This window comes from Mucor velutinosus (assembly GCF_035048745.1).
Source record: "Mucor velutinosus strain NIH1002 chromosome Unknown tig00001549, whole genome shotgun sequence".
Classification (NCBI taxonomy): Eukaryota; Fungi; Mucoromycota; class Mucoromycetes; order Mucorales; family Mucoraceae; genus Mucor; species Mucor velutinosus.
The window spans coordinates 406,980-422,329 of record NW_027041929.1 but is presented as its reverse complement, the minus strand read 5'-3'; the positions used below and the strand labels follow the sequence as shown (position 1 = coordinate 422,329).

The 15,350-nt window shown below is 43.8% G+C and overlaps 2 protein-coding genes across 2 annotated transcripts; one reads left to right on the top strand and one right to left on the bottom strand.

The window, feature by feature from the left end:
• Positions 1-76: 76 nt before the first annotated feature.
• On the bottom strand, positions 77-9,263 carry ATC70_007059 (uncharacterized protein; the record flags this gene model as incomplete). Its single annotated transcript, XM_064826325.1, has 19 exons — positions 77-338; positions 406-1,354; positions 1,419-2,079; positions 2,138-2,415; positions 2,483-2,696; positions 2,749-2,946; positions 3,005-3,120; positions 3,174-3,474; positions 3,535-4,327; positions 4,383-4,813; positions 4,869-5,417; positions 5,475-6,689; positions 6,763-7,083; positions 7,136-7,780; positions 7,848-8,146; positions 8,207-8,864; positions 8,913-8,995; positions 9,040-9,121; positions 9,210-9,263. 19 exons carry the CDS (start codon positions 9,261-9,263, stop codon positions 77-79), a joined length of 8,109 nt encoding a protein of 2,702 aa, XP_064676423.1.
• Positions 9,264-10,491: 1,228 nt separating this feature from the next.
• Positions 10,492-12,550, top strand: ATC70_007058 (uncharacterized protein; the record flags this gene model as incomplete). Its single annotated transcript, XM_064826324.1, has 9 exons — positions 10,492-10,639; positions 10,698-10,774; positions 10,830-10,971; positions 11,030-11,228; positions 11,290-11,659; positions 11,713-11,891; positions 11,957-12,075; positions 12,129-12,277; positions 12,344-12,550. 9 exons carry the CDS (start codon positions 10,492-10,494, stop codon positions 12,548-12,550), a joined length of 1,590 nt encoding a protein of 529 aa, XP_064676422.1.
• Between the last annotated feature and the right edge of the window lie 2,800 nt (positions 12,551-15,350).

The window sequence follows — 15,350 nt, the reverse complement described above, 5'->3', positions numbered from 1 at the left end:
GGGTAATTTTGTATATGTAAATATATATAAATGGTACATAGTTGAGTATGGTAAAAGGCATACAACACAGGGCGTTCTATTCACATATCATGCGCAACAAGTCGCTTGTCAACTTAGCACTCACAACAGTGCTGGTATTCATGGATCCAAAGTTGACCTCGCCCAATGCACTAAAGCCAATGCGTTCCAATAGCATGTGCTGATGACTCTTTCTATCGGTTGTGCTGAATGCTGGTTCAGAGCAAGCAGTAATTAGAATATCCTTGACGGCATCAATTAGAGTGGCATTGTCGCTGGATACAACAATCGCATTCATCTTTGGTATCAGGGAATCATATCTAAAAAAAAAAAAAAAAAATAGCATTTAGTATATCAAATTCCACTTGCTCACAACGCAATACTTACACCAAGGCAAAGACTTCTGGCGTGGATATCGCAGCTCTCGAAAGGAAACCGTACAAGAACAAACGCTCTGCTTCGTTTTCCGCAAGACTAAGCATACCTACCAGGAATGACACAAGGAGGATGCCAGTTGTATTATTGGGTATATCGATGGCTCTCCAAATCATGGAATAAAGATTGGCAGATGAAGAAGTCGAAGCCGAAGAAGAAGCAGAAGGCTCGTTCATTTCATCCACATCGATGTCATTGACACCAGCTAAACGCAGCAATTCTTTCAGGGCATCGTTTTTAGCTGCAAACGGTAGTAAACCACACAGATAGCCCAAGCAATTGGCGTCAATCATGTTTGGCTTCAGGCCTGATTTAGTTTCAATCTCCAAAAAGGTGGTGAGACATGTGAATACCGTGTCTCGAGCATCTGAATGACTGAATCCCTTGAGCAACACACCAGCGATAGCAAAGGAGAATTGCGTGGTAAAGCTTAGACCAACAGCAGAATCAATGTCTTGCGATATTTCACTAAAGGGTGCACGCGCTTCCATCAGCGTGTCTTCCACGGACCGCGTGTCAAAGCATTTGTGGCTGTCCAACGTGCGTAGCACACCATGAAGTAGCTTGACAGCATACGAAAAGATGCTGTTGTGGTTCATCTGGATCATGGCAATAGCAAGCCAGAACAGGGATTTGAGGTAGCGAGAATTTACCGACAGGTTGTCAATGATGTTGGTTAAACACATTAATATGCTAATCACCAAGTAAGGGTTGCTTTCATCAAAGCGACCCAATTCATTGCGCAATACAATTAGGATTTGGAACAGCAAGTCGTCGTCAATCTCTTCTTGAGCCAAGCAGCCTAGAATAACAAATGAACGTGGCTGTAGTGCTGGATTGAACTGAAAGGTCATGCTTGTAACCAGACTCATCCAACGAGCTTGCCATGTATTCGCAGTATCTACAAGTATGGATATACAGTTTCTGTTAGCATAGTGCTGTGTTATCGAAGGGAGACACCTTACCAATATTTGGAGCAGCGTACTTTGTAGCATCCAGCATCAGCCGCACAATCACTTCGAGCGAGGCAAGGCTCATGTGCTCCACATGATCTGTCATGGTGTCTTCAGTGATTGTAAACGCATTGGCGTAGGATTTGCTCAGACAAAAATGAACACGGTATTTGCCATCACAGACATCATCCAATACGTACTTGAGCTTTTTGCGGTTGCCAGTGCTGATGTTCTTGTTGGTCACCAAAGAATGGATGACGTTGACGACGAGTTCATGGACAGACGAACGGATGAACGTAGGGCCTGTCGAGACAACCAGCGCAATGATATGGAACACCTCAGCGACATAGGGTTTCTGCACGCTATCCGAGTAAAAGGACAGCATGAGCATAAAGCGCACCAGACAGCCTATTTCGTGCCATGCTTGATGCTTGACCAGCGAATGTCTGCAATTCTGAGCTGTGCTGGACAGAACACGACGCATGCGATGAATCAGTTTACCACGGATAGCGTTGCAGTTCATAGTAACAAGTGTATCTGCCATGGCTTCCGCTTGGAAAGAGCCAATACCGTTCTCAACAGAATACTGGACCAGCGAGTCAATGACAATAGTATGCAATTCCTCAATGTTCTTCATGGTCTGCCAGATCTTCTTCTGAATATGTTGATAGACCTAGCAAAACAGCAATGTTAATACATTATGACAGGGCTCTGTATCGTATGCTAGCTACCTCTGATTTCTCTGCAGTAATCATGATCAATGAGCGAATGACATCCTTCACCTTGGAGGGCTCTTTTCCGTAAGGAACCAAGGTAAACAGCACCAAATTCCTGAGCCACGGCACCATGTAATCCAAAGTGATTAGTTGTCTCGTTGGCTCTGTGCTGGATCGATTGAAGCCCAATATGCACTCGTTCAAGAACTCCAAAGTCAAGTGCGTTTCACTGTTGGCTAGATTCTCACTCATGCTCACAATGAAATCCACACTGTTGGCAGGAATGCAGAGATCTATAGAGTTACGTCGTCAGTATACTATACGGTTGCAGCGACCAATTTTTTTTTTTTTTTTTTTTACCTCTGGCATTCATCAGTTTGTGATCAATGCCAAATCGAAAGGATATGCACAATGAACAAAGTAGACTATAAGCAGCAGAACGTAGCGAGGGATCTTCTGAGCTAATGTTGAGTAATGCCATGTTCAGGATACGACCAGGCACATCTGTGGGGCGAATACCGTGATGCACTTCAGTGAGATTGGACTCAAAATTCTTCTTTCTATCAACCAGATACTAGACAACATGTGAGTCGTGTGGATATAGCTTGTCATGTCGCTTTTATTACCTTGTACACCTCCTCTCGATTGGGCACTACCAGCACCATGGTCGATTTTCCTGCATCATGTGTGATGTGGATTTCTCCTTCTGTTGACACCTTTTTTGAGGGTGGAATAGCTGGTAGGAAGACATCAGTAATATCAGTCATACTAAACACATTGTTCAGAATAGTATTGAGACTCCAGAATATCTCTTGTTCACGAAGCTATTTCATCCGCCGTTAGGTTCTGCCGTCTATCACACATACATACTAGTCCACTTACCGTAGTAACAATTATGTATTCAGGGCCAATCTTGATTTTGATGGGGATCATGGCCTTGAAACTAGTCACTAGGAACGCATTGGTGATGGACATGCCAATCTCCTTTTCAATTTCATCTAACAAAGACGCATCATTAGCAGTAGACAAACGGTGATGGAGTGTCACTTACAGGTCTCTTTAGGCAGTCTAATTTCAGACAGGGCAACAAAGTTGGAAAGCTCGTTGATGGTGATGGCAAAACGGGTGCGTTTTACCAGCTTGTTTGTCAAGACACGCGGCAGCTTGCGAATGTAGTGCTGCATGTGAAAATTGGGGTTGAACAAGTGAAGCATGACAAGGTAGTCGTTCATTTCACTAAAGACAAGTTGAAAGAACTGATTCAGCCAATGGATAGGCACTTCAACGTCTTCAGAGAATCTAGACAGATCAAACAGCAGCTCAAAAGGGTGGTTGAGATAGGGCTCCATGACCTAGTGCAGAAAGCATGTTAGTGTAAGAACAAGGTGTGATGGTGAAGCAGCACTTGTTACCCGAAGCATATAATAGATGAGCAACTCATAGTCAAAGTTTTCACCAAGCACATTGCGAGCAATCATGTAAAACACAGGCCTTCCGCCCTTGGAGACACCTCCTTGATAAAACACATTGAGGGAGCTGATATGGCTCAAATCTCTGTGCTTGTTGCGACGCATGAATTCGCTGTAAAAGTTGTTTCCATTGACGAGTGCATAATTGCGGGTGGTGTTGAGCTCGCTGTTGGCCAGTTCACTGGGAGGGCCCAGTTGTGCTAGCAGATTCGAGAGCTTGTCCATGGTGCGCTTCCATTCCAACAGTTTCTGTGTGTCTGTGCTGCTGCGGGCACGTCGAACAGAGAGATCCCTTGAGATCTTGTCCAGATTGTCAGACATGTAACGATGCAGTCTCACAAATGAAATGTTGTCCATGCGCACACCTCGTGATTCCATTTTGGTGTTGCTGTTGCCTTTGCCATTATCGGGCACCACCGAGATGTCTCGTAAGAAGCTAGCTACTCGGTACAGATTACCAGTGATAAAATCGTTGAGCGAGATCAAATGCGTTTCCTTGGCCCCAAACATCATGTTGTTGGCTAAATTCTGCATCATACGCGTTGCCTGTAGCAGCAGTCTGCGGACCGCTTTGGACTTGGGCAGGGCAGCTTTGGAGAAGCCCGAGTTTTCTGGTGTCAAGATGGCAGGATTGAAGAGTCGCAAAAAGACGAAACCACCCACAGCCGTCTTGGATGCATCTGGAAATCGCTTGTTGACAGCTTCCACGATCAATGCCAGTTCTTGACGGAACAATCTAACATGGTGTGTGAGTTGATTTACATACATCTTGGATCGATTGACATGCTTACCTTGGTGCGCTGGATGTGGAGTTGCAAATAGCCTCCAAGAAGATCTCTGTTGCACGACATACGTTCTGCTTGTTGACTAACACGCTTTCGTTGGGGTTCAGTTTCTGAGGATCCATTTCCCAGGTCAGACTCTCTTCAGGCAGCGCGTTGATGAGCTCCATCGCGGGTTGCAGTGTCAGTCGAATGTAGTCTACGCAGGTTTCGCGGGCAAAGATAGACAGAATGCGAGTCGCCATGTTGGTGCCTCTGAACAAGGTAGCTTCCTGCTCGGTAGAAAAGACCTCCCTCTCAATGACCGCCTTTAACAGCACCAATACCTTGCTGCGAGATTCAAAGCAGCTCAGCAAAACTTCTGCTACACCGGATGCTTCTGAGGAAGGACACACATCACACAGAGCCAATGCAACATCAATGTCAGACCCAACTATAATCTATTAATACTAACCGGTCAATTTCTGAAGCATTGCATGCTACCATAAACCTTACTTCTACCAGTTTCTCATATCGATCTGCTATAATGTTCTCCGCCAGCGTATCAAACTGTGCGCCCTGATTCAAAATGTTGGAAAGCACCTGCATAAATGCTGTTCTGGTGCGTGCATCTTCATGGTAGCCCATCGCCAGCGTCGACTTGAGGCCGGCATCTACGTTGGCGCTCAGCAGGTTCGACACAGCATTGACCGCAGACTCTTTCAAAGGGCCCCAGTACTGATACGAGTCTGAGGGCTTGATCGAGAGATTATGTAAATCACGATGTGTCTTGACTAAAATATTAGAGCCTGGTCGCACAACTGTATTTGCCTCCGCTTCGTATCGATGGCACCTGTCCAAGAGCTGAGTAAAGAAGGTAAAGTACTTTTGAAATAGTCGATTCTTGTTCATGGTGCGATCTGCGTCCCTGGTCTGATCTGTAGTCTGTAGGGGGAGCTTATGAAGAATGGCAACAATGGCCTTCAGACACACTTGATCCAAATCGTGCTGGACTTCTCTGTTTTGTGAGTTCATTGACATGGTGGCTGCTCTGTTCATCACTCGCTAAAAGAAGCACAATATAAGAGCAAGCAGGCACGCGCTCAAAAGCACTGTACTTACCAAGGTAAAATCGCTTGTCCACTCGACGATAATCTCCAGTAATTTGTTGCGCACACGCACATCGTCTCGTATAATCACTTGTTCCTTTTTCAGCATCAACACCTCGGTAAGATGGCACATCATGATCATGATACGCATGGTGGTGTAGTTTTCATGCGGTAGTCGGTTGATGTAATTTGCCAGCTGCAGAATCAATGTGCTGAAATCAGTGCTCAGCAAACAGTCGTTGGGGTCTATCAGTCGATCTAAAATCATCTTGAGCACCAGCACTGCTTGCTCAACAAACAAGGTATTGGTGTTGTCGCACACAACCTCACCGGTGGCTGTAAAGCAGTTGGCCATGGTCATTTCCAAGTGGCGAAATAGAATAGCGTACAGACTGGATGACAGGTCACCGCCCAATGTGTCCTTTGCTCCTTCTCTTACCACAACGTTGTCTGATGTGAGCAAATCAATCATGTCCATGATAAACTTTTCAACCATAATCGTGGGTCGGCTTGGCGAAGCGATGCGATCATTGCTGTTCTTGGGTCGCTTGTCGTCATAGTCGTCGTCAATCATATCAGCGGCTAATCGACTGCCACCCAGAGCAGCCAAAAATCCAGTGTAGTTTTGCCATTCCGTCTGCTTTTCATCGTCTGTCTCGATTCTGCCCACTGGAACAGGCGCTGTACGCACAGATGAAGAGCGCAACTTGTCGTGTCGCACCAGACCGCCAATCTTCTTGACACCCGAAGCAGATGATATTGTGGTGTTTACCATGGTGTCGTTAACATCGCGCAATGAGTCCATGCCAAATCGACTCACTACCTGCGTCAATAGCTTCCATCGTTTCCAGACCTCTTCCCAAGCTGTCAGTACGCCTGCAGTGGGTGCTGTCATCATGCGCAGGTATTTACGCACTCGCTTTTGCTGTGCCTTTCTGCCTACAAAAGGCTGTTTGCGTCCCTGCGCTACTGGTTCCTCGTAGGATAAATCTTCGTAAATCTCTATATTGTGGCTAAATCCAATCATGCTCTGGCTGCTGCGAGAAGCTGTATCCACCAGCACATCTTCTTCCAACAGCTTGGCCTCTGTGCACATGTAGCCCAGGCATTTCACTGCCATTGAACAAATATCGGGTATAGGGGAGCACAGCGATACCAGCAGTGCAATTTCGAGGGTGACACCAGCTTGGAGACGCTCATTCGCCTCTGTGTTCTCGTAAGACGTATCCTGTATGAAGAATGTGTATGCGCTTAATTTGCATGTGCTTTTTTTCTGTGCCTAAACCTTATTGTTTCCTTACCACAGCACTACCGAGAAACGTGTTCCTGGAAATCAAAATCTTGGAGAGTATGTCCAGCAGTGATTTTAGATAATCTTCGTTGGTGCGATTATCTAGGATTTGGCGAGCAATGCTGAGGATGGTCTGCGAGGAGATTTTCCAGAAATTGTTCATGACTGTGGAGGATGGGCCCCAATGCTTGATGATGGAGGAACCATGCAATTGTGTGAGGCAGTCCACAGCACATCGTCGTACTCGTCTATCCACATGTCGCAGTAGGCTGATCATCGATGTCATGATGGCAGCGTTGCCGTCTACTCGGCCTTGATCTTGATCGTGGCCCTGTGTTGCATGTGTGTCAGCGATAGTATCTATGGTTGTAAGCAGCACTTACCAGCAGAGCACTCAACGGATCTAGCCTAAATAACTTGAGCATACTTTGTAACAATGTTGCCACCTGCTGTTGATTCATCTTCTTCTCTGCCGCACTGCTCATGACACCATTTACCTTTTTAGGCCCCAAGGTGGAGAGAACAGATGGGGAAGCGCTGCTGAGTTCTGCCTTTACAGTTTGGATGAATATGCGTCTCAAGGGCGTACAAATAGAATCGTACATTGAATTGATTGTTGGGTTCCAGGGCAATGTCTTTTCCTCTAACGTCACGCTAAGACAGGCATTGATGAAAGCCTGCTTAAAGACAATAGGAACATCCTCCTCCAACAGTGTAGGCACAAGGCTGGACAGTGTCTTTTTGTGATCCAGTCGCAGTCTGGCAAGAAAGTAGTCTGTCACCAGTGCTTGATGGCTGATGGTGTATCCCAAGCTGGAGGAGAGCGTGTCTACTGCTGATGAGCGGGTGAAATCCCACACCTTTTCTTTCAAAACGTCCTCCACGTCAGCTGCAATGTGGCGAAGGATGCTGTCTTCTTCAGGCGATATGAAGGTAGCTGCTTTGCATAGATCGACATAGCAAATGGCTGCAATTTCTTGGGTGCGAGTGGAATGCAATGCCTTTTTCAATTGACGTGGAAATGCAGTCTAAATAAAAGGCCATTGTGTTACATTACACTCGATACACATTGTGCCATGCACCACTAGTACTTACTCTTCTGTTTTGCAATCCTCTGTCATCCAAGAACGCTTGCACTAAGAGGTCGGGTGACAGTGCCAACAAGATGGTCTGCAGTGGCCACAAGACGGATTTCTTGCGAGAGCTATCAGCAGCGACATTGCACATATCAAAGAGGATCTCTGAACCAGCCAAAGGTCTGTTAGTGCTACTAGCGCAAATCTCTCCAAATTGATAGGGCTTCATCTCCATCCACTTCCAGATAGCCATGCGTATCATCTTTGCAAACAACAGCTTGCCCTGAATCTTCATGTTGAGGAAATACGGACTCAAATCTATTAGATAATAAAACAACATGAGTACACAAGGTATCACCCTGTTACAATACACCATACCAGACAAAATCATATGCAATTTAGGTATATTTAGGCATGCAAAAGCAAGGATTCTGACCTCTGGAGGATTCAGATCCGAGCTCTCACTCACAGCACCAAGGATATTTACAGCGTTCTTGATTTTTGCATAATAGGAATTCCAATTGCTTGCACTGATGTAATACAGAACTTTGCCAGATGTTGAATACACTTCTCGGATGTACTCCATGGACTGCGAGTCGACTTTGGAGGCGGCGGCTAATGCTTCGTTGGTGTGCTCTGATGATAGCAGTGAGAGTTGGTCGTTGCGCTCTTCAATGACATGCATTTGGCCCAGGAATCGACTCATCAATGATAGCAGAAATGTCACTAACGATTCGTCCAGTGGCGGAGGATCGATAAAGACATCAGGCTTCAGCTGTGCGTACGATGATTTAGCGGATAGCGTCGAGGACGAGGATGAAGTCGTGGCAATCGTGCTCTCGTGAAACGTGCCTGTAGCTGCTGCTGCTGTTTTGGCTTCCTCTGTGATGTTGGTTTCTCGGGATATCTGCATCGATTGCTTTTTGTACCATGACCAATGGTGCTGTAGACATGCTGATAACAATCGAATCACAAACAGCTGAGACTGTAATACATCTATAGGAATATTGGCATCTTCGGGAGATGGCTGGGTGTTCTGTTTTCATGTCAGTAGCAGGATCAAGCCATCCAAGCGCTCACGTACCTTGGAGATCGACTCTAATACAAGACCGAGCTGATTGACAATGATGGGCAGTGTGTGGATCGATAATTCAATAATGGCAGCGACTGTGGATATGGATCAGCAAACACTTGATTTAGAGCATATATACATGCTTCCAACTTGCCTGTCTGTTGAGTGATTGGATCTTGCTCTAGAACCTCGATTGTTCGCCCAGCATTGTTAATTGGTAACTAGCACAAGAAGCAGTAGATCAGAAAATCAACATCCATCATCACGTATCATGTGTGTGAGAGAGAAGGGGGGGGGGGGTTTACATACTCGAACTTCGACTCGTTTGATCAAGCTAACAATCAGTTTAGCGTTGGCCCTCATAGCTGTGAAATAAAGTGATGGTGATGGTATATCGTATGTCTAAAGGTCTCTGACTCTCTCGCTTGGTTATTCGCTCAGTCGAAATCTACTCGTATGTCCAAGTGCCAAAATGGATGAAACAAAGCAAAAGAACAAAACGAGGGGAAAGAAAGAGAAAAAAAAGGCACTTAATAAATTAAAAAAGAGAAAATAGATAAACTAGCTGTACAACAGAACCCACCCATTCTGATCAGTGTTTATATGGATCTCTATTTTTCTCTCACTCAAATTATCGCCTTTTTAACCTTCTTTCTTGCTCATAAGCCAATCGCGATATTTGTACTACTGCTGTATCAAAGAGTTTATTTCAACAGAGAGAAAATAAACGGGTGATAATATTTTCTCTCTCGTCTCCTGGAACGTGCTCTGGTTTGATGGACAAAGAGGGGGGGCAGCATCGTGTAGTATAGTGTCATGATGAAATTGGAATTGTATAAGGATTGTTTGATCTTTTGCAACGTCTACCAGTCATATCACAAGGTTATACAGCTCTAAACCTAATACATTTTGAAGGCACATCACTAATGAAAATGATTCATACGGGTGTATGCAGGCAGAAGTGGATATATCTGTTTATGGTAAGCAAGAGCTTGTTGTTTTGTGAGTTTATCACATCGACAAGGTGGTGTAGCACTGATTTACCAATAGGACGGTCGTCTTAATTGCTCGCCATCGCTCGGCTTTTTCGTTGTTCTTGATGGAGATGGTAGTGTATCATAGGCCTAGGCTTGATAATCAAGGTTTTCTTAAGCAATTAGCGTATGCTTCATATGCTCGAGAGAGAATGTATGTCCCTGTTGACATGTGAGAGTGTGCCTGCTGCTGGGATGAAGCAACATTTTGACACCAAACGCTTTTCATTAGCAGAGCACTAAAAATCAACTCTTGTGTAAGCATTCGACCATCTTGACAAAAATAGACACATGTGTCGACTGTCTCAATCAGTCATTAGAACCAACATGCAAAGGAGATGGCTCAAATGCCATGACTGGGTACCGTATCTGTTCGGCCATGTCTTGGATGAGCATAGCAAACATCAGAGCCATCTTCATTTGGTGCGATCCGGCGGTTGATGAATGTCGCACATCTCCACCTGGCGCCATTCATGTCAAGGAAAAAAAAAAAAAAAAAAAAAAAAAAAAAAAAAAAAAAGAGCCATGTAAGTTTATGTTTACTTTAAGCATCTACCATGTTCTCTAAATTGACAGCATCCAAGAAGCATGGATTGAGATTCTTTGCTAGTGCGTCCACAAAAGGGTTTATAAAAGAGGGATGGGAAGCTGTGATTGGCATTGAAGTCCACGCTCAAATCAACACAAAGACAAAGCTATTCTCTGGTACCCTTACTATCATATCACACTCGTTTGATGCAACTTTGCTGACACAGAATAACAGATTCATCCACCTCGTATAACGAACAAGTCAACACACATGTATCGACAATCGATGCTGCATTTCCCGGTGTCCAGCCAGTAAGTTGTGCTTGTCATTTCGAAAGTAGCTTTACTCATGGCATCGAATATCTAGCGACTCAATAGGAAAGCTGTCGAAATGGCAGTGAAAACAGCACTTGCTCTACAGGGCCAAGTGCAGAATCGATCGACCTTTGACCGCAAACACTACTTTTACCCTGATCTACCGCAAGGATACCAAATCACACAACAGAGAGGTACAGTAACCATTTACATCAGGCGAGGACCCTCTTAACACATGCTGAATATCACTAGAGCCCATTTCAAGGGGTGGATTCATCATGCTGACGGAAAACGATGGAGCATCTACACCCATCAAAGTTGGCATTCATCAGCTGCAGATTGAGCAGGATACAGGCAAAAGTTTGCATGACATGCGCCCTGGAGAGACATTGCTTGATCTCAACAGAGCAGGCACTGGGCTCATGGAAATCGTGACAAAGCCTGATTTGAGGTAATTGCGAAAGGCTGGTTGCCTTGTTTGGGCCTGGTTTTCATGCATTGTGTGTATATAGATCATCGTATGAAGCTGGCTTATTAGTGAAAAAGCTGCAAAACATATTGCAATGGGTAGGATCATCCAAAGCCAATTTAGAGGAGGGTTCCATGCGCTGTGATGTAAATGTATCGGTGCGTAGAAAGGGAGAGGAGTTTGGCACGCGCTGCGAACTGAAAAACCTCAACAGAATCCGTATCTTATCCATGGCTATCGATGCAGAGATCAAGCGGCAAATTGAGGTGATTGAGAACGGTGGAGAGATCCAAGTAGAGACTCGACGCTATGATGAGGAAAAGGACGTTACATTCAGATTGAGAGATAAAGAATCAGCACCAGATTACAGATATATGCCTGAGCCAGATTTGCCGCCCCTTTTGTTATCTCAAGTGAGTATCTATTTCGGATTGCTGTGTGTTCATCTACTGAGCCGAGGCATTAGGACTACATTGATAGCATTGCTGGAACACTGTCTGAGCTACCAGATGCTTGTTTGGAGAGAATCATGAAGCAATACGATCTCAACTTGCTCAGTGCTAATCTGCTGTTGCACGAATACAAGTGTGTCGACTACTTTGAAAAGGTGTGTAATGGTCGCAATGCTAAAACTGTTTCCAACTGGTAAGCGAGTCTTCGGCCTTCCTCCATGACTTCAAGCAATGTAATGCCTTTTATCCTTCTTGTAGGACGTTAAACGAGCTCTCTGGCGCATTATCATCCAAGGGAATCTCGTTCCAAGAGAACCCCATTTCTGTGAAACGCTTTGGAGATTTGATTGACCTGGTCCAAATGGGCACCATTACAGGTACTATCTCATTTCAGAACTCTAATTCGCTCTGGCTCACCATTCATTCATAGGAAACACCGGCAAAGATGTCATTAAACTCATGATATCCAATCCATCTGACCCAATTGACATTGTAAAGGAAAAGGGATGGCTCAAGATCAATAATGTCGACCAATTAAGTGCTCTTTGTAAAGAGCTGATTGAGAAGAATGCGGAAAAAGTGAGTTGCGCTTGTGTCTAAACAAACTTGACTTATTCATCTTGTATTTTATTTTAACTCTGCTAGGCCAAGTCTGTGCAAAATGGAGATTCAAGGCTGTTCAAATGGTTTATTGGACAAGCAATGGGCCGTACAAGAGGGATGGCTGATCCTACTGCACTGAACCAAGCTTTGAGCACTTGCTTGGGTTGGAACTCTTATGAGGACATGATGGCTACTTCTGTGCCTGTGAATACTAAACCAAAGGGCAAGAAAAAGAAGAAGGACGCTTGAGTAAAACCATACCCTTTAGCATAGATTTAATTGCAGCTACTTTGTTTGTCCTTGTACTTGAGAAACAAGTAGGCTGTTAGAAATAAAATTACCTTTATGGACATGATGAAAGATTCTGTGACATGGAGCACAGAGGTAGCAATTGAACTTTTAGCACGGTAATGAAAAGCATCGTATCAAAAGAGCACTGCCATACACAAAAAAAAAAGTCAGGTATACCATCGTGGTTGTTGGCTTAAGAGCTCAATCAATATGTCGATAGCTAATGCATCAAGATAAAGCTTAATCCACACCTTTAAAATTATATGGAGTCTTAAATAATTGATAATTAGCAGTAGGATATGTACATCACATCCATATTGCACTTACCTTTGTGTATCCTTTGGACAAAGAGCAGTAGCCTTTGAGGCTGAATTAGATTATTTCTTCTTGATGGTGTCTGGGAATCGTTCTTGTAGCTTGCTGATCCACTGTTTGTCTGCTCGATATCAGTTGAACTCGGCAGATAACATGAGTTTTCGGTGCAAAGTGCACTGATTCTTGTTAGTATCTATCATTGCTGAAGTGTAATGGTTTCTTAGGATGTCATGGACAGCGCTTCTTTCTCTGAGGAATCGAGTAAACTTGGCCATGCTGTAAAATCTGGAATTCACTCATCGCTGCTTCGCTTCTCATGAGCCTTTAATCGTTGTCTGACTCGCCTGTGATTGATCAAAGACTATAGCAAGACAATAGTAGGCCATGAGGTGGCGTGCAAAATTACTTTTGCAGTCGTAATAGATGCTGTTCTGCTGAAAGATATAGTCTTCAGGGTAAGGCTCGAGAAAGGGACAAAGGTAAAAAAAAAGCACTCTATTCAAAAAGGGGATCAATAGGCATAAATCTTTCGCTGAGATTACTTACAGTTGTGCTAGCAGCAATAGTAAGCTTGAGGGCTGTAGCAGGACCAGTTACTTGCTCTCTGATTCTTGCATCGACATCGATGTCATTGTCAGTTCTTGGTTGTTCTATTATGGTTCTCAATCGAATTCACATGCTTCCAGGTTTGCTCTGTACTCTTCACGAAAACTAATCATGTTCAAGCTGTATTATGAGAAAAAGAGAAGGGAAAAAAGAGAAAGAGAGAGAAACAGGGTAAAAAAAAATGCATCCTTGCTGTTTATATAGGACTAGAAGCTCCCGAATGATTCATGTCTAAAGCCTCAACTACAAACGATTTCACTGACTGCAAATTTTGGATCACTCTACCAAGAGCTAGATTGAGTGCTGAAGCAATACAATTAGGGCGACTTTATTTGGTAGAAATACAAAGATGGCTGTTGAAAAACTTTACAAAAGTAACATCGCTATGTATACGAGTGTGTTTATACTTCGGATGGCTCTCTACTTGCGCTTCGCTTCGGCGTGAAACAACTTGCACTGCCGACATTCCTTACTCGTCTTATCAAAAATACGGCTACTTCATTTTAACCCTCCACTTATACTTGGAAACCCTTCATATTCTCTGTGGATCTGACTCTTATGTGATGTTCCGCATCCGTAAAAACGTAGATATTTCATATACAGGCAACCAGCATACTGGTATTTTCCCTTTCTAGTCTAGAGTGTGCCTAATACAGCAAAATATGGGTGCATTGAAGTCGTGTTTTCTGGCGTTCAAGGCCGTTTTAGATCGTCAGAATAGCACCAAATAATTGCTCTCATCTAGGAGTTACTTTCTGACACCTTTGCTCAACTTTTTAGGGATCAAAAAAAAAATGGACAAAAATCGACCAAAAAGCATGAGGTATCCCTCATGGTTTTCATTGAAAATCAAACGATCACGCTTTTCGCCTTGAAAATAAAGACTTTTACTATGGTAAACGAGCCTTTCAGCACTTCGGGTGGTTTCCTGACCTACGCTTCGCTTCGGTGGAAACCAACCTACGTTCAAACGGCTCGCGCTGCCGCGGGCCTTTGGCTAATATCCCAAAATTAATATAGCTAAAATGTTAGAAGAGGAACCCTGATTGTTGATTGATATATAATCACTAATCATATGAGTGTTTATGCTTCGGATGGTTCTCACCGAAGCGTAGCGAAGGTAGAGAACCAACCTGCGCAGCGGCAGCTCGTGCTACTGATTGCTCTTGCGTATTTTATCAAAATACTGCTACTTTCATTTTGACCCTCCACTTACACATAGTAACCCTTCATATTATCTGTGGATCTGATTCTTATGTGATGTTCTACATCCATATACACGTAGCTACTTCATATACGGGCAAGCAGCATACTGGTATTCCCACTTTTTAGTCCTTAGTGTCCCTAATACAGCAAAGTATGAGTGCATTTGAGCTGAATTTTCTTGCGTTCAAGGCCGTTTTAGATCGTCAGAATAGCCCCAAATGGTTGCTTTCATCTGGCAGTTCCTTTCTGACACTTTTGCTCGACTTTTTGGGGACCAAAAAAACATGGTCAAAAATCGACCAAAAAGCATGAGGTATCCCTCATGGTTTTCATCGAAAATCAAACGATCGCATTTTTCATCTTGAAAATGAAGACTTTTACTATAGTATATCTTGAATCAAAATGTTTCTATCAATCCAAAGCAACCTCTGAAATTATCTTTGTGGGACTTTGATATGTAAAATTTCGACATTTTGGCCATAAATCTCTTTTCATATTTTTACAAATCATTCAATAAGTGATTTCAAAACATCTATTTTACTTAGTACCATTGGAAGCGCCTTGAAAAGTACTCCAGGAAAGCTTAAGGAAGCATGGGGTGATTATCATACTTCACTTAGTCGAATCTGCA